At 35.5% G+C, this 27,989-nt stretch overlaps 1 protein-coding gene across 2 annotated transcripts in view; it reads right to left on the minus strand.

Moving 5' to 3' along the window:
• The window catches only part of LOC134839294 (uncharacterized), a 38,621-nt gene extending 11,471 nt beyond the window's left edge, over nt 1-27,150 (minus strand). Inside the window, exons 1-5 of one of the 2 annotated variants that reach the window (XM_063854795.1) lie at nt 27,050-27,150; nt 19,048-20,002; nt 13,861-14,069; nt 8,911-9,022; nt 8,014-8,166 (exon numbers count right to left, since the gene is read on the minus strand). In XM_063854795.1, the coding sequence (XP_063710865.1) occupies nt 8,014-8,166; nt 8,911-9,022; nt 13,861-14,069; nt 19,048-19,193 (620 nt within the window). In that variant the 5' untranslated portion in view covers nt 19,194-20,002; nt 27,050-27,150. Of the gene's footprint in view, nt 1-8,013; nt 8,167-8,910; nt 9,023-13,860; nt 14,070-19,047; nt 20,463-27,049 lie in introns of both variants that reach the window. The other variant, XM_063854794.1, reaches the window with a different exon arrangement.
• Between the last annotated feature and the right edge of the window lie 839 nt (nt 27,151-27,989).

A 27,989-nucleotide genomic window follows, 5' to 3' on the forward strand; every position in this document is an offset into this window, starting at 1 on the left:
TACCTCAGAGGGAATTTTATTTTCCGCTTTTTTGTTATAATTTTGTAATATTTTAGATGGATAAGAACGACTGATAAAGCAACAAAAATGAACGACCCAAAAACTGTTTTTTAAAGAGACCTCTACAGTTGAGACGGGCTTGAAGAAAGTAAGAAATATATATGCTCGGGGTGGTTTTTTATTCAGACCAATTCTCAAAGATATTTACCTATTTCCCACAGAGAATCACTCCATGGATCTTCGCGGACCCAGAAGGGGCGAAATCACCACTAGATATGCCTGACTGAAAGCTTGCTGTGGAACTCTCACTAATAGACTAACGTGAATGAAAGGGCGCTGTGATACTTCGATGCTGAAAAGCTCAACGCGCAATGTTTGTGCGTGGCGAATTATCCCGAATCACTAAATCGTTCCAATTTCAATTGAGGCAGGCTAATCGGTCTTATTTTAATAGTTAATGTTCAGCTTAAAATTGATAGTTGGTCAATTTTTCATTAGTCAAAAACTATTCGAGACCAGCTTATGGACATTCGGAACATTCTGGGCTTTACCCTGATACAAGCAGTCTTGTTTAATTTCTGACAGTTTAATAAGAAGTATTCAAAAACCACTAGTATACTAACGCTAACAAGCTAGGTTAAAAAAAATTTTTTTTTAAAATGTTAAATTAAAACTGACTCTTGTCTGAATAGAACAAAAGTGACGCGAAGTCCAATGGACTTCGTATAAAGCACAACTGACTGGTAACTGACTAGTTGCTGGAGGTCAAGGTTACTGAAGTTAAAACACACAATCACAATATTCTCCAATGCCCGAAAATTTTTTTATCTGCATTTGCACTAAGTAGCCCAAAATCACACATAAACTCCATTCTCCCTTTAACCCACGGGATCTACCTTTATCCCATGGGACAAAAAGAATCAACTTACAGCACCAATGGAAATAACAAGAGAATATACAAATGTACACGGAGATGAATATGAGATACACTTTACAGGCTACATACAATTCGGTACAGGTATATACAACAATTAAAAACTGAAGAGAAAAAAATTGATATGTACAATTGGGTTCATCTATAATATAATTAAATAAAACAGCATAGAGCAAACTAAAATTAACAGTTGCTGTAAAAATTGGTCAAAAGAGATCAACTAATATGTCTGCTAAGAATTACTAAGTGAACGTATTATGAATTTAACGAACTGCTCTGGATAAGCCAAGGGTAAATAAAACGGTAAATGTTCATTCTGAATAAGTTTTAAGAGTTAAATTCGCTGAAATAATTTTTTGATGGAAATTATCTCCTTCTGTTCTTGTTAAGTATCTAATATTTTAAGAAATATTGCTCCCTCCAATTTCTTTATCCTCCATTGGGAGTTCTTCAGCAGGTGAACATAGCACCACAAGATTCGGGTTAAATGAAGATGTGGTTGAGTGGGATCCTTGAGTCTTCTCGTTCACTAAAGTTGGTCCTGTTTAAATGTCCGCCAAAGGTGTCAAGAATGCTAAAGGAACTCGAAAGTTTAGGTGGTTTGGCACTTATTGTTTGAGGTGAATGCAATCAACGGGTCCTCTGCTGAGTCCACAACGTCTATTGCCGCAACTAATGGTAACACTTGCTGGATGAAGCGCCTCTCTCAATAGAACTTTGGGGACCCGGGTTCCTTCTCGGACGGGACGAACTGAATTAGGGGTTTTCTGGTACTGGGTTTGTTAGCTTCTCGGGAGAACTCTCTATAGCAATTCGGTTCTCGCTCGTACCCGGAGTTAGTGATTTGAAGTCCAAGATTGGTTGGTCGCCAGAGATGGTTCGTCTTTAATGATCTAAAGAACGTTCACATATGAAAGACTGAGAAATGGAATTAACCCCATAGTCAGTGCTCAAAAAGTCGTCCAAGACGTTGTCCCAACGGTTTAATTCTAATGACGAAGTTAAGTCTGAGTTTACGAAACAGAAACATTTGGTACTGGGGACATTTGTTCTTCGCCTCTTCGTCAATGTTGAGCCCGATGATCTGCTTGACAGTGTGGGTCCTGCTTCGTTAAAATCTTTCCTTTTAGTTAGTGAATTTCTCATTCTCTTCCCTGCTAATTCACTATTATTAACTAATCTATTCGGAACGGTTGTAAACTTATTAGGAGCCAATGGTTGCTTTTGTTGAAAGCGAGGACTGATTTTCTTAGTACGTGGCCGTTGTCTGAGGCTACCGTATGTTTTGTGTTCGCCAAGGGGCTTAAAGTACGGTTGGCCTTCCCTTTTGTTCACTGTCTTGTAATACCAATTACCTCCTTGGGTGAAGGGGTTCGACAATGGGGCTCTCGGTGCTATTTGTTCTGTTTTGTCCGCTGGATCGCTCTAATATCCTCTGTTGTCGGGTATAGTCTCCTCCAGGTATCCGTCATCCTCCAGGTATTCTGTGCTGTTGTTTGCCCCCAGTCCTAGGCTCTCTGTTTTGACCTGATCGACTTCCTTTCGTTGAACAACATTGTCACAAATTTCGCTTTGACTGTGTAGATTGGTCGTTCTACAACTCCGTTTGATGTATGATCTCCCAACGTAGATAAAATTAGTCTAATATCTTTCTTCTCGCAGAAGTTTTTGATTTAATTGGAAAAAAACACGACCCGTGGTCTCTTCTGATTGATTTCGGATATCCATGTAGGTTGCAGTAATCCGTCAGAAATGTGAGTATAGAAGACGCTGAAGTACTATTTACAACCTCAGGAGAAGATAATTTTGTGAACCTATCTACGCATAACAGCAAAAAATTTGATGTGCTCCAGTTTTTTTCCAATGGTCCTGCAAAATACTAATTTAATTCTTCGTTAGTTTCTTAGAAAATTTGTATCTTCTGCGTATTCGCCGAGCACAAATTATCTTAAGGTGCTTACCAGCTTTTATATACTGAGCACTAATTTTCCCATGATGGTAAATTTCCCGGTATAAGTGCAGCCACCAAAGGTTATCCGCCAGTGCTTTCATACCGAACTGTGTTGGATGGGTCTCATGTAAAAGCATCATGAACAAGGATCTAAGGGCGTATGGGACGATCAGTTTGTTATCGTTAATTAATAAGTCTTCCTTCACATGAAGTTCCCGTTCGAAGGTCTTCAAAGAAGCCTCAAACTTATCCAATGTCCAATGATCTTCCTTCTTCAACCGCCTTCTTCACCTCTTTTAGGATTTTGTCTTAATCGGGCATCATCCTGATAAACTTGTTTGAGTAATGGTCCGTAAACACTAATGGAGCTGAGGGTAATTATAGGTCTGCCTTACACTTTGTGAGTTTTTTCTTAGGTGTTTCGGACATAATGTTGTTCTTAAAATTTACTGAAGTTCCATGATTTTCTACGCGAAGTGATAGTTTTAACAATTGTAATGAGGCTTGAAAAGATATATTATTGGATTTATCTTCTTGCTTTAAAGTTGAGAAAGTGATAATATTGAAGGTATTGAAAAAAAAATATACGATTTGTCTGAAAGAAAAAATGTTTGAAACTAAATTTAAAAAGTTTTAAAGGAAGGCAGCTGCTCGTACAAGACTCTGAACGCAAATGATAAGAATTTCAAATTTGCCATGTGTCTGTGACGTAATTAAGAACATTCGCGAATAACGACCGTTGGATGTGTTGCAGCTATTCGTTCTTTCCGACCATTTGATTTTACAATCCTACGACCATTGTAATTCTATTTACACTGAATACATCCACTTGATTATCAATCAACAAATCGTTTTTTTTTCAATTCTTCTTTTTACAGTCACTACTTACAATTAAAATGTCAAAAATCTTTTAAGACATCGTCACTACAAATTCATTGTCATAATGTGAGGTTGGGAGGGTTTTTCTTGAGGGTAACCTCGGCAGTAAATTGGTAAATCCCATTTCGTTTCCTGGGATATGTTTGATTTTGAAATTAAAAGGCAAGAGTCAGTTTACCTGACGGGTCAGTCTACTATGCATCGTTTTCTTACTCTGGTTTGCGTTGAACGCAGATGAAAGTGCTCTATGACCCGCAGCGATTTCAAACTCTGTGCCATATAAGTAGTTCTTGAAATGTTCGGTTGCCCAAACCACTCCCAAAAATTGTAACTCATTTGTTGAGTATTTTATTTCGTGGGTGTTCAAAAATTGAGAAGCGAGCTCAATTGTTATCCAAAGTTCCACGGTCCCATTGTTCCAATGTAGCTCCTAAGCCGTTATGCGAAGCGTCTGTTTTCAGTCTTGATTCTTTTCTTATATCAAACTGATTATTTGCCGTTAAATTCACAATTTGGTCTTTTAGTTCTTCAAAAGCTTTCGTGTGTGAATCATCCCAATGGTATACCGATTTTTTTTATTAATAGGGGACGGTGTGGTGAATTCAGTTTTTAAAGGTTAGCGGCAAATTTCATGTAGTGGTTTATTGAACCGAAGAATGATCTTAACTCTGAGTTGTTCATCGGACGCGGAAGATTTTTTTGATTTTATAAAAAAAAACTCGATTTTCACACCAATGGTTTCACTCCTGTGTGGCCAATCTTGAATTGCAACCATTCAATATCATTTTTTCCTTTTAACTGCCATGTTTTTGCTTTCTAGGATATTTGAAATTTTCCAGAGGATAGCTTTATGTTCTTCTATAGAACCTTTTGAGGCAATTAAAATATCATCAATGTAGCAGTTGGTAAACTGAATATCTTTCAATGAAGAATCCATTACCCTTTGGAATTCATTTGGCATATCTCCCAACCCACAGAATCCCGTTTAACATCGATAGGTTTCGATGTTTTTGCCCCCTTCTATGCTAAAACTGAATTGTTGCATAGTTGTAGCTGGCTATAGGTGTTTTTCAAATCCAAGCTACTAAAAAACTGAAGTCTTATTTGAGAGTTGGAGAACGATGTTGACAAAATATTCGTGAATATTCGGCATTTGATATTTATTTTCAATTATCTGGTTATGTAAGAGTTTAGAATGTAGGGCTAATTGTTGCCATTTTTTTATTGTAGTTACAAGTGGGCTTATGAAACAGTCTTCGTCACATTTATCTAATCTCACGATGTGCCCCTCTTTTTCCAGTCTCTTCAATTCGGACTATTCTATTCGGTTTTTTTAATTCGAGCTTTTGTAGCGGTTGTTTCTGCAGGATTTCTATTCCGATTTGGGGTAATTTTCAATTCCCAAAATATTCTTCTGGTGTCCAGTGGTGATAAAAAATGGAGCTTTTTCATCCATCCGTTAGATTTTATTCTGACTACAATTTTTCCGATCATGTTTATTGTATCGTTAGTGAAGCCGCAGTAAAATTCCACGATTTTCTTGCCCATGGTTAAAATTTTGAGCTGTGGGTTTCTCAATTTTTGCTCATGGAGCACGTTTTGTTGCAGGAAACTTACTCGACTAGCTGAATTCACTGGAATGTTCATATTTACAATTGCTTCCTCGCCTAATCCGATATTTACAAGTCTTATTGTTTCGATATTCGTATGTTTAAAACCGAGTAATCATTATTGTCGCTTATCCCTATTCTGTCCAGGCCTTTATCACTCCACAAAAGTTTTCCTACTGATTCACTTGTAGATCCACTGGAGAATATAAACAATTCTGATTATATATATTATCTTCTACATTATGTAGAACTGGCCTTCTTCCTTCTAAATTACAGAGTCTTCCAAACTGTCCTTTGTTTTTACAATGGTTACATATTATTTCTTTTGCTGGGCAAACGTTCAATTGTCCTTTGGTAAAATTATTTCCACATTTCTTACAAGAATAAGATTTTTCTATATGCAGACTTTGTTCTTTTCTTACAGTTTTAAAAATATTGTACACCTGCCGCTATTGTTGGTATTGGCCCTCCTCATGTTCTTTAATTTGAGATGACTATAGTATTTTCTCATCGATAGTTGCTTGGTTAAGTGCATCCACTGAGTTTAGCGTTTTCAATAGGAGTCGTCATTGAAGATGGCAATTTCTCATATTGAATACGATTACATCTGTTATCCACTCCGGTTTTGCGTTAATTCAAAATTCGCACGATCTAGCTGAATCCGATAGTGATCCCTAAAATTATTCGTAGGACTCTCTATCAAACTGTTTTCGGCTCAATAACTTGTATCGTTCAAAGGTAACGTTCGCTGTTTTAACAAATGCTGCGTTCAGAAGGTCGAACAATTCTTCGAAGAAAAAAATAGGACTTTACCCTTGGGTGTTTATAAGAAAACACTCATTTCCCCTTGTCTCCTGAAGCCAAGGAAAGGATGGATCTTACTTTCTTGTCTGCTTCGTTTCTCCTCATCCCCCCGAATTTTCTTTTCTCCTCTGGAATTCTTTTGTTCTCCAAATTTTCGTAGACTCGCGTTACTTCCTTTTTTCTGGCCTCTCTGGCTTTTCTCTGCGTATCAGTTTCTGACTCCTGGGGGCCTTCTAAAATAGGGATTATCGTTTCTGACTCAATTGTTTCTTTCAGATTATCTATGTCCAAGTTCTCTTTGACGATGATGGCCAAGTGGAACTGGTCAGTCCAATTCGTCCATAGGGTGGTTGGTTCTACAGTATAGTTTGGCTAAAAGGCGGGATTTCCCCGCAGATTTGAATCACTTGATTGCGCCGTAATAAAAAGTATTCAAATACCACTAGTATACTAACACCAACTAAGCTAAGTTAAAAGAATGAAAGTTATTGTGTTAAATTAAAACTGACTGTTGTCTAAATAGAACAAAAGTAACTCGAAGTCTAATGGATTTCGTATAAAGCACCGGTAACTAATTAATTGCTAGAGGTCAAGGTTACTAACGCTAAAACACACAAACGTTAAAACACACAATCACAACACAGTTGTAGTTAGTTTTGGTTTGTTAATCAAAACCGTTTTGCTGAAGTTTTCGACAACCCTTAAGATAACTTTTTTTCGTAAGCCAAAACAATGAGAAAAAGTTATAAATTCATATCCACATTTGATGTACAAAACAAAGACTTAAACTTAGCGTACAATTTGAACCAATTGGTTTGCCCTAATTCAATTTGGATGATTTTTGAGCCGAATAGAAGTGTCACTTTCGCGTTAAAACAAACTGATTGTTTGCCTCGATTTATTTATCCCACATTGGCAAAATTTGCAATATTCAAATATCGAACGATTTACAAAAATTGATCACAGGCAAAAACAAGGAAACTTAATCCAACTCTTTTTTCATAATTCGCTGATCTTTTTTCGAAGTTTCTCGGAGATGAACCGACATAAACCTTGTAATTGAATGTCCAATTTATGTTTGATTGATTGATTTGTACGATATTTGATCTGTTTTTATTGCTTGCTGCTATCAGTGTACCATATCAGTCCAAAGGCATCAAGATTTTATGAGATGGTTGTCTAGATAAACATTTGGGAATTATTTGAGCGCTTAGAGGCACAATTTCCTCATAAGGTTGTAGATTGCATCTGAGCCAGATTTTGTTTATGAAAAAAATTGAACATGTAAATAAACAGACTCATTCAATTTACCATGATTTGAAATTTTGCTACAAAAAATTGAGGGAATATTATGAAAACAAGTTTTTATGACATGTTTTGACACGTTAGCTCCCTTTTACTTGGCGTAGTGAACCCTGGAAACTCATTGAGCGACTAAGAAGTTTCAAAAAAAAATTTTAGGGTGCGATCTCAAACTTATTATTATAAACATTTATATTATATACGAAGCCATCAACCACTTGGATTAAATGCCAATTTAATTTGATGAACTTTTTAAATATGAAAAATGAAAAAACCTTTTGACCTTTCAGTGCAGTGCGGTATAAGGTTAGAGGATGATAAATCTTAAATACCCCCACTCGGAAAAAAAGACCAAAAAGTATTCGTTCACTATTAAATGAAGTTGCTTAACACTTTTTAGCACTGTGTGTAGACCTTTTGTTATTGATGGGCTGAAAGTTCCTATTTAGAACCAAAGTTTAAATTCTCCTGCCTGTTGGGTTTATAAGGCGGTGTTGAGTTGATCTTATTAATATTTTAATCTGTTGACTAACTTTGAGGATAGCAGGATGGAGATTGTCTGGGGGATGGAGCCGACCAGTCTCAGGTGGGGTAGAGACACACTATGACTCATTCTCCCGTCAGCAGAGGGTGACTGCACAATGGTGCGGGACTCGAACCGGTGGTAGTCGAACGCCTTCATCGGACTGTAAACAAGAAAAAAGACAAGCTACTGTGTTTGCCATTTGCAAAATTCCAAAAAAAAATCAAATTGAAAAAAATCAGTTGACTTCTTTAGTATTTTCTCGAGAGGGACCAACTTTCAAAACATTTTCGACATTTTTGCCGACTTTCTTTAAATAACCCCACTCGGAAAAAAAGACCAAAAAGTATTCGTTCACTATTAAATGAAGTTGAACAAACTTGGTGAACAAACGTCGAACAAACTTGGTGTTCTGAGTTGAACAAACGTCGAACAAACTTGGTGTTCTGAGCTCTCCCAAAACACTGAAAACATCCTAGTTCCGGAACTTTTTATGCACCGCGTTTTAAGGCGCTTTTTGGAAAGTTTTGAGTCGATCACCTAAAAAACGATGTCGTACAAAAGTACTAAACGGGGACGACTCTTTGTGTGGTAAGACGAACAAATCTGTGGGTACTAAATAAGGATGGGGGAGAACGCGGTGAAAGAAAGTGAGCGATACTCGGTCCACAGCTTCCAAAAATTGCTCAGAAAATTTTTTCGTCCAAAAAGTGCCGAAAAATTTTTTATATGCAGACAGTCTAGGGGTCCCTTCTAGAGTCGGTAGAGCTCAAAAATTTTAAATAAAGGCTGTTAAAATTTTACATAAAGGCTGACATTACTCCCACATTCGTCAAAAAATGCTTCGTCAAACTATGATTCGACCAATTGAATATCTGCCTTGTGGTTGGTTCAACTTAAGACTGACCTGAGTAGCATAACGACGTGTACCAGACAGCCGAGAGATAGTAGAGTATAAGAGCAGTCACATAGACACAGACTGGCCTTGCTTCTTCCGCCTAATAGGGATGCACCCTTGGCTGCAAACAGAACAACTAACCTTAGCGCTAGCTCATAGAGATCGACTGCTAGCTATATCTTCAAGGTCATTTAGTTCGTCTAATTGTAAATCCTAAGCTATAGCTGTTAATAGACCTGCCAATGTTGAAAGATTACAGTTAATCTATATTGTTTTTTTTACTCGATAACAATGCTGCTGATGATGATCTGATCATACTTACAATTTACAGTATTGAATATAGTTTAAAATAAGCTTAGTTTCGAATTTCAGGGATTATTTCATGGCTCAATTAGCACTTTTTCGATCTGATGATCAAACATAGTTTGTAGGAGCTTATTCAGCAGAACCTCCACATCTTTTGGGAAACGTGGATAGGCCAATTCTTGTCGATGATATCGCCGAAAAAAGTCTGTGATGCCATAACTTTCTTTTACCGGCACCTGATCCAGTTCACGATAAAGCAAGAGCCCGTTGTGTCAATACAGTCGAAGAATAAGGTACAAAATTGGAAGATAGAGCGTTAAACAGTGAAAACCTCCTTTAAGAATTTGCAGAATAATAAATTAAGCAAGAAAAGCCAGACATTACCAGGCTAGCTCTGCAGAAATAGATTTACTCATGGCCATAAAAATGCGGAGCACCAAATGTACACTGTAATTAATGTAGCAAGCGTGGACATTTTGCCGGAAAAATTACTCGAAAGTAAGGCTAGGAAAAATTGTATAACAAGATGAAAAAAGGAGTCGATCAGTTTCTTTGAATCTGATAGCAAATCAGAACATACAGTGTTGAAAATCTCTAAAGATATCAGCCAAGAAAGCTCACTAAAAAATAGGAGGTAATAAAGCGCGGCAACAGTAAAAACAAGATGTTTGACGGAAATTTTAAAATCGAAAGAATCTCTCTTTAGCGCGACAGTGGTACCAGAACTACGGCATTCTCTATCAACAAAAAAGACAACAGGAAAAGACACGTTCCTTTGATTGAACTCCAAATCTCAGATTGTCAGGTTAACTTTTGAGAACAATCTAAAGGTTTTCAAAAAAAAACAGGCAAAAACTTTTGCATTTTCAGAAGCCATAAACATTTTTCGTTCAAAAATTAAAGCACAACGTCTTGTGCAGAGAAAACACGCCCAGGTTTCGAAAAAAAATCTAGCAGATCTTCAAAAAATCTAAATTTTTTTGTGCAAAAAATGTTCGTCAAAACTTAAGTCAACGCATGTGTCCACACTTTTTTTCGGTTTCTCCCTTAATCTCAAATTTGGCACCGTAGTTCTCCAGAAAAACAAAAAATCTAACAAACAGTCCAAAAATTTTATTTTTCTAGAACCAAATTGATTTTCTACAAAATAACAGGCGTAGAAAAAATAGGATAAGAAAAAAAATTCACGCACCTAAACTTTTCAAATCAACCCGTACTCACGAACTTGGCCAGGCATTTTTCAACCAAAAATTTAAAAAAAACGGTCAAAATTTGAAAACGTAGACTTTCTCTAAATCAAAACTAATTCTCTACAAATAGTAAGTGCGTAGCTGCTGTTACCGACAGAAACGCTGCTACTTTTTTCCATCGAACCCTATATCTCAAACTTGGCAGTATAGTTTTAGAGTAAAATGAAAAGTTTTCAAAAGGGGTCACAAGTTCAAAATTAGAAAATTGAAATTGTAATGTTCATAACTTATTTCCACAAAAAGCCTAGTGCTTTTGCTTATGCATGCAGTAGTCCTAATACCGTTTCATTCAATTGAAAGTTTTGTCTCAGATGTTTCTTGGCACGGTAGGTTTCGAGAAAAAAAACTTTTTTGAAGAAACGATCAATGGTTCAAAACTTGAGCGTCTTCTAAGGCCATAATTATTTTCTACAAAAACAAGGCGTAGCAGCTTGTTCAGGTGATATTCCAATAATATTTTTATCTGCTTGAAGTCTTTGACGATTTCAGATTTGATGGGATAATTATTGACAAAATGATAATCAAATCTGTGCCAAGAAATTCACCCACTGCAAGTTTCGAATGCCACGTGATTCGGTAAAAAGAAACTAGCAAAATATACGGCACACAGGGGAGTAGACAGTCTGTCTATCGGTCTTTTAAAGCGTTTTTTGAAAACAATCTTGCCACCAAAAGTTGTACCACATTTGCGACTTGGGTTAGAAAAAAAGTGTACTTCGTATTAAGACACTACATTCCGCATGTGTAAATTATATTACGTCCAAAGAGTTTTTCAGGACTATATCGAATAATGAAACTTTTAAAACACCATAAAATGCAATGAAAAAAAAATTTTGGTAGCTTATTTTCTATAAATAGCAACTCTGTAGCTATCTCACAAAAAATTATGATTGTGTTAGCCATTGATATTATGTTAGATATTCTTTTACAATTATAATCTTTTCATAATATTTTCCTAATTTTTAATTTTCATGCGAATACCTGGAAAAAAATTTTCTTGGCTTTTAAAGAGAAAAAAAAAAGTTTTCCTTGTATTATAAAGAGAAAAAAAAGTAAAATGTCTTCAATGGACTTTTTAGATCATGTAATCTAATGTTTTTTTCTTCGAACATTACTTTTTCTGATAATTGGTTTTAAGTAGGTCACGTTCTTTCACGAACAAAAAACTGCCAGACAATTGATTACTAACGGTACGCGATAACAACTATATGATGGCAACTTCTATTTTTTCTGTACTGTTAGTTTTGATTAGCTGGAAAATATACGGACTTTATTCTGGCTCGGTCAAATAACTATTAATGAAAAATAGTTTAGGCAAAAATGTCAGAAGTTTGAGCATTCGTTTCTCATTGATCTATTCTCGAAAAAAACGATGGTTTGAAACTTCAACGCTGCATTTTTAACTATTGTTTTAATGATTCAGCAAGCCACGATTAAGCAATTCAAAATATATACTGGCGACTATATCGACTAACACAGAAAAAACGAGGTTTGACAAGTTGCTCATGACTTACGAGCACCAGCGGATTAACGGGGGGTGGGGGGATGGCTGACGCTTCTCCCTCAGGGATTTGACCCTCGGCCGACCCAAAGATTGCACTATTTTGAGAAATCCATTTTTGGTGACGGATCCTAAAGTTTTTCTAAAGGCGCCTTGGGCGCCAATATATTTTAAATTTGAGGGGTAGCGCGCGCCGAAAAAACGCGATTTTGTGGTCAACACTTTCCAAAAAGTGCTCAAAAACAATTTGGTCGACCTAAAAAAAGGTCGCAAAAAATTTTGAAATTTTTGAAAATCCGCCCCCCCCCCGTCGAGAAATTCCTAGATCCGCCCCTGGATTATTAAATAGATTCTTTATGTTTTTACATAAATGATCGCAGCTCAAATAAGTTCCTATTTCGAACTGATAGCATCAACATTTTCAGCAGGGGCGTAAAAGGACTTTTTAATTGTCAAGCTATTTGAAAAACTATTTGAAAAGAACTCCAAAATTATCACCGATTGGTTTCGTTAGAACAAATTAAGGTTTCAAAATGTTTTGCGCATTTCTAAAAACTGGTTTGACAGACATTACTCATTAAAATTAAGTGGAAATTGTTTTATCTGCAAGCTTCAGTTATCACCACGAAAAGTTGTTATTTTAGCTTGTCGCCGCAGAAGTTTTAGCCAACACGGGATCTCTGTGGTGCTTTGGGAGAGCTCGGAAAATAAGGTCGACAAAATTTTCGATTTTTTTTTGAAAATCCGCCCCCCTCGAGAAAATCCTAGATCTGCCCCTGCTTACCAGATAAGAGTAGTTTCTCAACCATATTCAATTATTTTCAATTGTGTTCCATTTTTTGCATCTGTATATGCACCAAATTTTCAGTTCATTGGGTGCAGCGCAGCGCAGACGTTTAAGTAAACCTATCCCCCCGCACGTTGCAACGTTGCAAATATATTATTTTCAGTAAAGTTGCTTGCTCTTATGGCTAAGGGCCTTAGTTTTCACCATAAGATGTTATTAACAAACGTGCTAACACTAATTGCATTAAAATATGATGCCGCCAAATTAGTTTTGCGCAAATTTTCATAGAATTATGATTCCGTTAAGTTAGTTTTTTGAAATTAAAAACTGGTGTTGGATGGAAAAAGAGCCAATGATTTAAGCCAATGATTTAAGAAAAAAGACGAGCAATGGTTAAGTGTCCATCTCTCAGGCGAAAGGTCCAAGGTTCGATCCACGCCATGGTCCCTGCGTTAGGGTGAGGCAACATTTTACCAGCCCAGAAAGATTGCATGTATCTTTAATCATAGAAGCCAGAGAGGACTGCGGCGTTAAAAGCTTACAGTCCAAACAGTTCGTATATTAATCCTTTTCCTTGTGAAAAATGGTCTTAAACTTAATCAAAAGCAGCAAGGCCGACATAAACAAGTGCTTGCGCGACATACTTTTCAGGTAATTTTGAACTGGCTTAGATCAAATGTGGCTTTTTGGTTCATTTGTGAAGTTTGGGCTGAAATAAACAGGTGAGTTAATTGGAAACAGTACAAGTTGTTCAATTAAACGCAGACTGTGACAGCCAATCAATAGAAACAATAACAAAAAATCTGGACTCAAGCAGTCCTCATAAACAGACCTCAAGCTGATTGATAGTTGCTTATTTTCAATGAAAAGCAAAAAGTTAGAAAGGTCTGAATTAATTAAACACAGCCAATTTGAATAAACTGTGAATGCAAACCTGACATTTCAGGTGACCTTAAGACATAAATTATGTCTAAAACCCAGTAAAAATTTTCCAGGAACAGCAGATATGTGCGTTTCAGTGCCCTCATTGATTGATTGATTGATTGATTGATTGATTGATTGATTGATTGATTGATTGATTGATTGATTGATAGAATAGGATGGGCGTTTCTTACCAAGTATGGCTGGTAGGAAGAGGTTGTAGAAGATGGGGACATGGAGACAACTCATGGCCACGAAGTTACTACTCTCAGTGCCACTTAGCAGAGAGAAGGAGTGCAACACAAGAAGTATGTCTCCCCCCACACAGAGGAACAGGAGGGTGCCCATCAGGATGACGATCTCACTGCTGGTCACTCTACTCACTCGCGGCAGCAACAACAAACTAAACACACAAATAGTCGGTTTGTGTGCTCGTAGAATGATCTGACCACGGTATTTTTGACAAAAGTTTTCTAAAACATTTCTCACGGCTATCTATCTATATATATTTACAAGTTCTTGTCATTTTTTGAGAAATGAACCACAGGTGACGAGGCTAAGCTGTCTTGTAAGATTCTTGCACGTGACTGGTTCAGGGGATGATCTCGGATTTTCTCGATCTAGGGGGGGGGGGGGGGGGGGGGAGGGGGGCGGATTTTAAAAAAAACAATTTCTCCCAAAGCACTACAAAGACCCTGTTTTGGCACTTTTATTTTTTTTTAGCACTTTTTGGAAAATTTAGTATATATTTTATATATTTAGGCGCGCTCCCCCTCAAAATTAGTATATATTTGCAAAAATTTTAGATCTGTTACCAAAAGTTGATATCTCAATACAGTACAAAGGGGGGCCCTTTGGGTCGGCAGTGGGTCGAATCCCTGGGGGGGGGGGGGGGGGTTTGCTTCAAAATACCGAAAACTGTTATAATTTTTCAGCATTTTATCCGAACATGAACTAATTTGGCAAAATTGTTTATCACAAATTTCAATTTATGGTTCTTATACCAGAATTTTTGCAGTTTTTAGGGGTAATAAACGTCAAACTTTTTTTTGCTCACTTTTTTTGCTCAATTGTAAATAAAAAACAAGTCAAGCAAAAAGTTTTTACTTTTTCCCGCTCCCTGCTAATGTCTTCCTGCAACATTAACTTAATTACTAATACCTGTAAGGTAATGACAAATGACTTTTGGTGATTTTTAGCGAAGAGTGATTCTTCTTTCTAAATTAGTTTGAAAATCCGAAAATGCAAACCGAGCCATTACGAGGCTAAACTGAGCACTGGAGACAATGGTCATTAAGAAACCACTGGTTAACACGAACTATGGAAAAAGGACGTTTAGATTTGCTGCCGCACACCATTGGAATAGTTTACCATGTAACCTTAAACTACCAAATGAAACTGAATTTCGTAAACAGTTGAAAACGTATTTGTTTAACCAGTATTACTATGAGACTTGTTTCAGTTAAAGGTTGCTAAAATGACTGAAACTAGAAAGGTTGGAATTCAAAAGCTAAACGAAACCTTGCGTCTAAGAAATGTTCATGTTGAAACCAGGTTTCTCCCCAAAAGACGGATAATATTGAGCTCTGATAAGATCAAGAGAGTGACATATGCTGTTTTGGGATCATCGCTAGTTTATGGGATTTTTCTGCCAGATTCAGTGACAGTTTCGTGCCCTGGTGGAACTCTCTCAACCCTTTGTAGCGATCAGGTTCTCAATGATATGAAAAACTTGGATGTACAAACAGTGCTCATAATGGGAGGAACAAACAACCTGTTTGACCGTTCAGGGCGCCAGTCATTGGGAGCGACTGAAGTAGCCGAGGAGATGGAGAGTGCTATTTTTAGACTCCTTGACTGCAATTTCGAAGTTGGCGTCATGTCACTTATTAGCCGGGAAGGTGAACGCTCTCTTATCAGGAGAGTGAATAAATGCTACAGAAATCTAACGGCATGGTATAAAATCCCGCTCTTTAAAACTGTAAAGTTCAGCTATCGGAGGCATGTTTGCGCAGATGGACTTCACCCCACAGCAAATGGCGTGCGCGAACTTGCTAAGGACTTTTATGACGCCTTCAGAAGCATAGAAAATCCAATGGCTGTGAAACGAAGGCAAAGAAGGCGACGACGATGAAACGCCCAGCTCATTTTAGAGCGGGTCCGATTTTTAACCATCTTCAAAGAACATTTTCTGTTTAAATCCCAGCTCATTTTAGAGTGGGTACGGCTATCGACAGAAACGAACTCATCTTTAGCAGAGCGACTGATTATTTATACGACAAAACTGGTTTTTAATTAAACTCAAACACCTTTGAATTCAAGAAATTGGTGTCGAAATAACATATGTGATGATGATGATGATGATGATGTTTCAAAATGAAAATGGATTCCACTTAAAACATTTCCGTAAATTTCGCGTACAAAAACGAGCAACCTGAGTTTTGTCGTCACATTAGTTTTGTTGCGGATAATAACTTCCTGTGGTTCATAGTTTTGAGCAAAAAAATAACCAGCGAATATAGATAGTTGTTCCAGATTCTTCAAATGTAAACTGATTCCACAAAACCTAATTAGATTCCGCAATTTTTGTGTATTACACTGAACTATGTTGATGCGTGAACAAATAATAGCTAGAACTAAAACTAATACCTGGCAAATGCAAAATATAAAAACAATGACTTAGCCATCATGCCAAAGACAATTTTTATGTATTTTTTTTCACAACTCGAATCAAATCTGAACCGTCTTGAAAAAGTTATTTAAGGGCTTTTTTGGGCTGATAGATTTCGTATGAAAAACACGTGGAGCTCTTCCACTCTTCGCTGGCGGGCTAACATTGAAAAGGCCGAGACCTACGAAAAAATATAGTTAGTCTGAACTAATGGGGAGAATGAAGAAAGATTGGTTTTTTCTGGAGGTAACCATAACCAGTTGCTATGCAAGTCGAACAGAAAGTTCCAACATAATAATTTGCCAACGTTAAAAGAAAAAAAAATTATTTCTGTTCATTTTTCTGATTTTTAGAGTGAAGGTCTAGCTAATTCAGTGAAAAATAACTTAGGTTTTCATAAACCAATAATTAAGAAAACTCAAAATGAAGAAAGCTTCAAAATGAAGAAAATGAGGAAAACTTCAAGATGAAGAAAAATTCAAAACCTGATCTTCATACGTAAAAAATAAGTTTCACTGGCTGTTAAACTTCCCCCATGGATTCAACCCGTTCAGTAGCCAAAAACCCCCCTTGATACTATTTTACGACGTGCATATCGGCTGACCGACACAAGAAATTTTCGAACAGCGGCCTTCGCGCCATTTCATAGAAACCGGAAGTGCAGCACATTTTGTCCAAAAAGTCTTTATTGGGTTTTGAAAGAGCTCGGAAGACCAGTTTCGTCGACTTAGAAAAAAAATAAGTCAAAATTTCGGAAAAGTTCTCGAATATCTTCTCCCTCCTGTCACAAAAAAATCTTAAATCCGCCTCAAAATTTTGATATTTTGTACGTCCCATGCTTAGCTTTGAGTGAAAAAGCATGAAAAAGTTTTTGACAAAAAACATCCTAATGCAAATTTTTTCGTGCCCATTAACTTGTCAGGATAGTTAGCGACGTTTTAGCGAACTGTTGAAAGAGTAGCGGAGTGTTAATCATGTTAAAATTAAAGTTTATAATGACTCCTAGAGATGAGAGTTTCTTCGATCTACATTTGTCTGAAAAACCAAAATATAAAACCTGGTTTTCTAAACAAAGACACTTGCTTTCGAATCCAAGCTGAACCGTCTTAAAATTGGTATTTTGGAGATTTTTTTGGATATTGGTACTTTGAATTTCTACAGGCAAGTGATTAATATTTAGAGTGTCTCTCTTTTTTAATTGGTGAAAAAGCAAATCCTATAAAACAACACTTTTTCTTGACACCGAGAAAAATTTTTGTAAGCCTTTATTAATTGATCTTTCCACGACTGAAAATGTTATGACAGTGGCGGTTTCATGGGGATGGGCGCGCATCATCTAAAAGGTCTCCCATTTGGTGCTTTTTTACGACATTTATTTTCCTCCGATCGACACTGAAATTTTTCTGTTGTATGTTAATTGTCAAGAAAACAGCAAAATATACTGAAATTTAGAGTAGTTGCGCGCCAAAAAGTGGATCAACGGAAATCTAGTTTTGCCGACCTAATTAAAAATCAAACTTAGATGCGCTTTGATATGATTTATTTCCTGTGGTACCTAGTTCCTGTGGTACCTAGTTTTGCGCAAAAAAAATCGAGAAAAATTTTTTAAAATTATCATTCGAATACAAATACACTGCCCGTGTCGTGGTCAGAGAAAAAAATAACAAGAAGGTTATTTTTGAAAAATTTTTTAAGTATTCTCTCTTTTCACTATTGATTTGTTTTTTAAGCTATTTTTAGAAATAGCCAGCGAAAAACACCCACTTTCTGATATTATATGTCTTGAGGTTGTAATGTTATTTTTACGCATATTTTTGCAGTATTTCGAATTTGCACTCCATGTTGTGAAGAAGAGTAGTTTCAAATTAATTGCATAAACTGAACGAAAAAAAAGTTTTCAAATTCGTTCCTCTCGAATCGGTTTAAAAAAGTTTTCAAACTCGTTCTTCTCGAATTTTGCTTAAAAACTGATGCTCAGAAACATTGTTTTCTGGTGCAACCCACATTTTATGGCGCAACCATTTTAAGAAGCAACTTATTTTGCAAAAAAAATTTTGAACAATAATAACATCAATGAAAAATGTGAAATATGTTGATTCAAATTTTAGTAAAGGAACCTGGTAAAATGATGTAAGACTAATTACGAAAGGGCTTTCTTCCTCAATAATTTTGAAATTCAAAGAAATTGATGCTTTTTAAAGGTGTTATTTTGGTTTGAAATTTCGCGAAATGAGTTGCGTCACAAATTTGCGTGCAAAAATGCAGACATTTTTTTCTCTCTCCTCATGAAATTTTTTCGAAAATAAACCGAATTTGTTTCAGTTCAGTTATATTGAAATATCTCTTAGTAAGTAAATTGAAAAAAGAGTAGTGGAACTGTCTATTGTGTACCTGATTTGAAACGGGTGTAAAATTTTTTTGTTGAAATTTTCTCAGAAGGGACCAAATTGACTTTGTTAATGCTATCTGGAACGTGATACTAAAAATCCTTTTTTCCAAAAATTTTTCTGCGCTAAAATTTTTTGAAAAATATGTCTTCACGCCATTTTCCGACAACTTCTTTGTGTAGGATTGATTTACTGAAAAACTGATGTCCAAACAAATTAAAATATGCCCTTTTGTTGGCCGGAGAGGCAAATAACTGTACGCCCTCAACCCTCCTCCCCCCCCCCCCCCCCCCCCTCTCCCCCATTACTTTTCTCATCTTTACCTGATGGTGTTGAGTGTTATTGACACTATATGCATAGTTCCGACGACGCTATCCAGTTGTCCAGCTGCTGACAGTCTCGACATTAATGAGACGCCACCAACGTCATTACCATCAACAGCAACAGACGAGGACTCCCTTTTTTCCATCTAATGTCAGCTGTTTTGTTGTTTGATATTGTTTTAGTAATTGCTGCTTTTTTAGTAATTGATAACTAAAATAAGTTTTGATTTCCGAAACTTAAGAAGTTCCAATTCTACTCATAAATACCAATGGGAATGGATAAAGCGTAAAAACATCTCAGTTTAGAATTTTGAAGGGAGGTTCACAACTGCTCCTTGGAAACTTTCTGCAATATTTTTGGAAAAGATTTTGCTAGACATTCTTTTCTTTGAAATTGGAACAAGGGCAGTAATTATTTGAATATGGCTGAATGATTAAAATCAAGTGATCAAACAATCACAACGAAGTCTTTTCTTCTGCCGCAGATGGTATGAAAACTAGTTAGCTTTAGTCAAAAATCTTCCGGTGCCGTTGTGCAATTATATATGAAGATTGAATAAATTAGCGGTGAATGGCGGCGTTGAAACGCACGCTTAAATTGAGGAGTAATTCCACGGGGGATCTCTCGTGCCAGAACAGAATGACCGACTGCCGAAAATTATGTAAGCCAATCAGAATTCACCATTTGAAAATTTGAAACAAATGGGAGCTGCAAAATCGTTTCAGGGAAAGAAATTGGCATAAAATTCGTCATATTTGTCATGAGAATAGCCCCCTAACTCCACCCTTCCTTGATCACTCAGAGGGAGTCTCAATAACTGGTCCACTTATTGATTGATGAGCCGACGGGAAGTCGGAAAAACGGGGAACAAATGCTTACTGATTGAATCAAAATTGGGCAATTTTGTTTCGGTAATAAATAGGGCTAACAGGTCAAATACCATTTGCAGCAAACCTGGAAATGAATGCTCAGAATTTCAAAAGGCAAGATGATAAACTATGCGGGAAATAAATACTAATCAAATTATTCCTTTCTTTCGGTACCATTTTTGTTCTCTTTTTAAGCTAATATCCAGATTTTACAAAGAAAACGGCTTCTCAACTTTCTGTCAATTTAGTGGGGAAATTGTATCCAAAATGTGTCCAATTTAAATCCAATATGCAAGATTTCAGACGGATGCAAAAAGCAAACTGCCATTGACAAATGGAAGCGTCAAAAAGTCGAATTAAATGGAAAAAAAGGACGAACCAAATACATCTGGAAAATGAAGTTATCAACAGAATAAAGGGAGGAAAACAAAACAGCTGGTTCAATTGGATGGATAGAGTTGAAATCGATTGGCAGATGATTTCTTAATAAGGCAACTGGGGGGCTTAGCAGAGGAAAAGGAACTGAAAAATTGTGCACCGCCACTCTAAAGGAGATTATAAAATAAAAGCTAATTAATGAAATTTTTAATTTAAAATATAACAAGACTGCTCGTATATCAGGGCAAAGCCCTGAATGTTCCGGTTGTTTTTAATTCATATCGAATAGTTTTTGGGAAAAGAAAATATTGAAAATCTATAAGCTTTGGACAATATCAAATACCAAATTTGAGTTGTACGAAATTAAAACGACCGAATATATTTGGAACAATTTTGCTGTGCGTGATAATAAAAGTGCGCTTCCACATCGAGCATAAGAATTTTTAGCGATTTGATGAAAGAGTAGCGTAGTGTTATTCTAGTTGAAACTTAAGTTTTTGGTGACTCCTAGAGACTCCTAGTTTCTTGCTTTCGAATCAAAGCTGAACCGTCTTGAAATTGGTATTTTGAAACTTTTTTGGAAATTGGCACTTTGAATTTTCAGAGGCAAGTGAATAATATTTAGAGTGGCTCTTTCTTGTCAAAAAGCAAACCCTATAAAACAACACTTAGCACTGAGAAAAAGTTTTGTAAGCTTTTATTTATTGGTCTTTCCATGACTGAAAATGCTATGACTTTACGCTTTGATGTTGTCCAAAATTTATAAGTTTTCATTATTTTCTTTTCCCAAAAAATAATCGATATGAATTAAGGGTCAGTCGGAACATTCAGCGCTTTGCCCTGATATACAAGCAGTCTTGCTGGTTTGATAAGCGACTATTGATTTTATGATAACTCTACGAACATGATTTTAAAAATACTGAAAAAAATAGTCAGTAACATGTCACTTTTGGCCTTACTGTACTTACGATATAGCTGTTCGCCTCCAAAACAAATTTTTTGAAGAGAAAGAAGATAATTCGAAAGTTTTCAGGGCTCAATCCAATCACTAAACATGAAATAAGCAATGTGCAATTAAAAACAAAAATTCATGATGCATTAGTTATTTTTAATACTTTTTTGGCAGTTATGACGGCCGAAAAAGACTCCATGACAATTGCTGTAACGGCTTTATTAGCTCGAAACCAGAAAAAGCTCGAAACTGGTTTGCTTTAACAGCACGATGCAACTAAAAAGCTATAAAAAGCACAATGGGGGCATTGTTTTATTAAAGAGGATTTGGATTGAATAGGGAACCAATCAGATTTGTACATCAATTTATTTAACATATGCAGTTGATTATATGCGGTGCATCATTTTGTCTCATCGAGCATGCATTGAAAGTCACAAAAAACTGCTCATATCAGCGCGATTTTTTGAATGTTCCGACTGCCGTTTAACGTCTTTGGAATGGTGTTCATTTGTTTAAATAACAGTTGAAGTTTCAAAAATTATCCCCATTGTTTAATGTGTGGGGTATGATACTCACATTCACCATACCCCATTATTTCCCATTCTCCATCTACTTGAAAAACAAACAGATATAGTTAACATGTAAAATAAAACTGAATAGAAAAATTAGCATGCCTCAACTCAAACTAGAACGAATACTAAGTCGTGTTAAATAGAAACTTAGGCGTTAGCGTTACGAAATATATTGCGCGCTATCTTACATAAACTGTCCGAACTGGCAATTTTCATACCCTCATGATCTCTAAAAAAGATCATAGGTAAAATATTCTTATATTTTTGAAGACAAAATATCTTAGCGATGATATAGAAAAAACCGTCAAAAATAGCTTGTTAAAAAGTCTAAATTTGTTCGAGCAAAATGAACCCAAGCACAAATCAGCTCTTCAAAAACTTCAAATGGCACTGCATAAGAACATCAAAAATCAATTACCAACAAATATCAAGAAAACTTTGCTTTTGCCAAATTTTTACGCCAAAAACTACAGCAAAAAATATAAAATCGGATAGAACATCCATCCTACAAAACAATCACCGTCCTTAGACTTTCTCGTGAAGTTTGTAGATATTTTCCACTATTTTACAATTTTCATAAAAGAGTTTTTTATATTACCATTTTTTTTTCCAAAAATTCAATAGAGTTTTTTTAAATTCGTCAAAATATTTTCAGTACTTTTTCTATTCTATGATTACGGTTGGAAAACAGTTTTTAAAAAATTTGATTTTTCAAATATATGATTGTAAAAGTTTTTTCAATAAATTTCTTTGTCGCATCGGTGGTAGGTCACTTGGCGAATTGCTATGTTTTGTTGATGAGACCCCGTTATTGTACTCTGCAGCAGCGGAAAACTGATTTTCTGGTAAAAGAAATGTATAAAAAAGCTCCTATTTCACAAGTTTAGACCTTTTTTTGAGAAAAATTCCCGATCTTGTAATAGTCTCATCGCGCAAATTCCAATCAAGAACAGAAAGCAACAATTTTATATGACAGGTGTATACAAAAATTGGCGATTAAACTAACAAATTTTGACAGTTTTTTTTCTATATAAAAGTTCTTGTTGTACTGAGCACGGGAGGATAGAAAAATTTCTCGATGGGTTGTATCTTTTAAATCTCAAGAATTTCAATTAATTTTTCAGGTCGACAACGTTGATTTGGCAAGCTATCCCAAAACACTGAGAATACCCTGTTTTGCTGAAATTTTCTGAGTAAAAATATATTTGAAATTATTATTTTTTAAAATTTAAGCAACGTTTAAGTATTATTTTTTAAAATTTAAGAATAAATTTGAAAATGCGTTTTCTAGCGCGCTTTCACCTCAAGTTTATTGTTCATTGATATTGAGTAAAGTTAGGTAACGTTTAAAGCCTGGTCACTAAAAGTGTGTGCAGAAAGTAGTAATAAAGGGGGCGTTTCAGTAGGTCATGGGGGAGAACCTCTTTGGTGGAGCATCCCGCCTAAATCTGCCACTGTCTATAAATATAAAAATATAAAAAATAAAGTTAAACTCCTCTTTGCTTAAGAAACTGACCATCTGACTAAGTAAAGAGCCTTTCCTTCGTACCACTTTACGGCACTCACTTTTGGCAAATCAACATAAGCATTTTTTTTCAAATGGCCCAATATCTACTAATTTTTAGCGGGTTTTGGGCTCAGTTTTACCCTTCTAAGTTAACTGTTACTTTTTTGCAAAAAAAAGATTTTGAAAGTTATTTTGGAAGACCTTCTAATATTAATTGATTCCATCGAAAAATATTAGAATTTTTGTCTCTTTCCTTTGCAAATAGGAGTTTCGTTTTTTCATTGCTTCGGATGAAGATTGAAACTGTACGAGTAAATGAAATCAAAAATGTGAAATTTTGGAGGAAAACATTTTGTATCAGTTTTGTAATTCGACCATGGCTTATAAAAAGAAAAAACGAACACCAGCTCTTACTGAAACCTGAAATTTCACAGTTTTAAATTAGCAAAATGGCCTCAAGGAGGCTAATAGGATCATTATTACCTCTTTATAAAAGTAAATATCTTCTTATTTGTCAAAAACAATCAAATATTCTAAAAAAGGGTTTTCCGTTTCCGATGGGATAAGCCTGTAAAAACCTTATGTAAAATGTGACCCCTAATAAAGATTTACTGTGAAGCTTTCCTTGAAATTAATATAAACGACAAAAAAAAATTTGAAAAGATTCAATCTAAATGAATATTTGAGTTTAAACATTAATCTTTAATTTGACTCCTACTCGACTTTATTGGATGTTAATTTGAAATATTTCTTTTCAGGTGGCTGACATTTTGGCCTCTATCGAAATTTCATCCTACTCACAACTGATTGGAAGAAAAGCTGAAACTTACAGGAAAATCATTTCAAAAGTTTCTTTAGTTGGAAATAAAAAAAGCTTGCAAAACTTCTATACTTGAACAATTGTGCAGAAAAAAACCACTGCAGATATTGTGTGACCAGCGTTTTTGTCGCACCAATAAACTATATGCTAAATTTTTTGAATGTTCTGTTTATATGAAACATTCATTCTATTTTTTTGCTCAAATTTCTGAGCTCTGATACACAAGGTAGCAGCCACGTGTCATTTATCTGATTGAGTTTAGCTTTTGTAAGTTAGCACTAGATGCAAAAAAAACACACTGCTTTGTATCAATGCAAAACCTTGATTGTTCCGACAGTCTTGGGAAGGTCTATGGAGTAGTGTACATGGATTTGTTTAACTATCTGTTGCGAAAAGCAAGAATTTGTTATGAAGATTTTTTTGAAATCGACGTGTACGAGAATTTAACCAAAACTTAAGTGGTTTTCATGGTTGCTATCAGTGGAAAAAGTATAGATAAGAACAAGATATGTTATTAGGGAGAAACATTTTTTTCTTTACGTATTCTCATTTTTGGTAACTTTTTGCCAAAAATACATACGAAACAAAAAGCATCGAATTCATTTATAGGATTGATTATTATCATGAGACACTATCAGATTTGACCCCTTGTGATAGTTCGTTAAATTCAACTTAAAACAAAGAGACAGTAATAAGTATAGAATCGCGTTTGAATGGTTGGTAGATCGGTGATTGCATTTTTTGAATTCTCTGACACTTGCATCATGCTTTAAAATCATCGCTTAATACAAATCTTGGAAAGACTGCTAAAAGACAATTTTGTTACTTATCGGAGTTCTGCCATTGATCGGGAATGCTTCGGTCCAGCCACTTCCTGCGTTAACATCAATCAATATGTTTCCTTGCTTTTTGATATGTGCTCAGTTCACATGTTTTTTTTCCCATGAGTCTGCTTCCCCATTTGGAAACTTTTTTTCCTAAGCCTTGGTCTGTTCTTTTGACAGACCTTGCATCTTGAGACAAATCTTTTCACATCTTGTAACATGCCAAGTCTTCTGAATTTTGGCAGTATAAAAGTTACAACGCAAACGTAGATGACGCCTTCTCGTGTTGTCAGTGTTTCAGCTTCCTTTTCGATTTGTGATTCAACTTCTGAGCATTGTCTCCAGTCACTGCTTTGTATCCTTTTAAACACGTCTTGAAATAATCAATTCAATTGGAGATCGCTTTTGATATTGTTTAGCTTGACTGCATGTTTGTCTGCAAAGAAGATGTCATTCTGGAAGAAGAAGATTTTCTCTTCTTCTAATGTCTCGTCATTGTCCGCATGTGGGATCTGCTCTACTGGTCCAATCTTCAGCTTTTATTCGAATCACATTATCGGAATAGCCCATCTGGGTATTCTAGCGGATTCTGTTTTTGGTATATCTACATCTGGAGCCAAGAGGTACTGCTAAGGGTTTGTGATATATTTCTAGAAAGAACTTGCGCCGCAGTAAGACCTGTTTCAGTTGTTCGACCACCAAAACCATTTGCGTTGGAGTTTACATTGGAGTTGTTGTTCTTAGCTGATGATGGCTTCTTTGAAACGTAGGGCACTGCCTGCTGTGAAGCATCGGTTGTCAAACTCACCTCTTTGTCAATGGAATAGGGTTGGTTGAATGATTTTGAGCAGAGTTTTTGTATAATACACTGAAAACACTTAACGGTAGCATCAAAATCAATTGTCCGTATAATTTTGCTAATCTACAATTTGATTAAATTTCTTTGTGGTACACAGGTATCTCGATGCTACCAATCTTCTCAACAAGCCTATCCTTAGGTTTTCATCAATCAAATTAAACTGAGCAGCCAAAAAATGAAAAACTTGTGAATGGATTTGAGTTTGACTTGGTCTCATTTATGGTGAAATTTTTTCTCTGATTTAACCATTTATTGCCGTTAAAAGCTTTCTGCATTGCTCGCGTAATGCTCTCTAGACCACCAGGTCGTCTTGGAAGATAAAAACGCGTTTGACTGTTTTCTCAGTGCAATTTTGAAAGATCGAAGAACAGTTCTCCAACCTTTGTTGGGTTTAAACTGTACACAGTTTTTTTCAATTCTTCATCAAATTCAATTTGATGACAAGCGTCTGAGAGGTCAACTTTTCCGAAGCACTTGGCTCCATGCAACTTATGGAAAATTGTCTCCATTTCGTGTATTGTGTAATCTTTGTCCATCACTGTCATCAAGGTTAACTTTGTAGTCGGCACATAGACTGAGATCTCCATTGTTCTTTCTCTGCCATACGACTGGTGATACCTCTCCGAAAAGGACAAAAAAAACTTCATAAACCAGAAAAATCATTGATTTTTACCCAAAAATAGCAACGGTTGCTAATCTTGTTAAAATTTAAAGTCTTTTTGATGAATAGTTGATGTTTTTCTAAATGATTTTCTCCTCCACCAATCTCACAAAAATATTACGAAGATTTTTTTCCCATTTTTTAACTAGTAAGCTGTATTCGTAAGCTTAGGAGATGCCTGCACAGCAGTTAATTGATCTCGTTTATTGTTTGATGCTAGAATTAAATATAAAGTTTCATTTGACTCCAAGTTAGAAAAAGTTAAGTATAAAGTATAAGAATAAATTTATCTTTTCAAAACTGCCCCAAATTAGCATTATGTTTACTTATTAATTGATTTTTTGGCAGAAAAATTAAGCAAGCAAATTTTTCAGTGTCTTTGGAAATCTCGATATCATTTTGATCAATGTAAAAAAGCTCGATAATATTTCTCAATTGTAGCTATTCAATCGAAAAATAAGAGCCTGCTAAATTAGAGTCAATAGATTGTACTTTAAATTGTTGAAAACATATAATCTAGTAAAGTGATTTTCTAAAAGTTTTCAAGTTTAAAACTAACTGCATCAAAGAAAGGGAAAATTTAGGAGTTTTAGGTATGAATGAGATAAAACCGATTAGCAAAGAAATATATTAAATGAAAATTTTATGAGACTGGTTCAATATTAAATTTATTAGATGCCGGAATGAATAAGAGGAGTAAAAAAATTATGCAACAAGAAGTTTCATCCACAGCAAAAGACTGTTTTCTTTTAAAATGTCTCAACATTATGTTTTACTCCGGCCGTTGTTTTATTGCAATTCATAAAAATTTCATGGTTTTTTATCTTGAAAATTTCCTTAAAAAAATTAAGGTAAATTGTCGCAGTCAGGTTTAACTCCTGGCGATTGTTTCCCTTGAGTAATAAAATGTTACTGATTTTCCATTCTAAAAAAATCAACCTGATGGTTTCAAAATTGGCTTCAAAAGTTATTAAAAAAGTAGTTGCATAAAAAAAACGGGAACTTGAAAGGAACACTTGAAAGCATTGATCAGAAGAAAAAAGAGACCTGACTTTAACGTGAAAAATAAAAAAAATCAAGTTATCAACGGAAATATATTTCATTTTAGGATATTTCATTTTTTGCTACTTCCAAACGTTTCCCTGGACCAGCAAATACTATTTTTGTGACAAAACAAAACTTTGAATAAAAACCTTTTCTTTTCTTTTTTTTTACTCACAAGCTTATTTAGAGGGGCAACGTGGGAATAACGCCCTTTGGCATGATTCGGTCGATGAACTCCTTGCCAAACAAATTATCCTTCGGTACTATTTTACAACATCGGTTTTCGACCCAAAAATAATCGACGACAAAATATACTAATTTTGAACGGGCAGGGTATAATAAAAACAAAAAAGCTATATTTTGCTCAGAATTTTCCAGAATTATGGCCCAAAAATAAGGTATTTTGACGAAATATTGTCTTTAGAGTATTTTTAACATTTGAACATTTTTTTGAT

This window comes from Symsagittifera roscoffensis, chromosome 2, assembly GCF_963678635.1.
Source record: "Symsagittifera roscoffensis chromosome 2, txSymRosc1.1, whole genome shotgun sequence".
Lineage (NCBI taxonomy): Eukaryota > Metazoa > Xenacoelomorpha > Acoela > Convolutidae > Symsagittifera > Symsagittifera roscoffensis.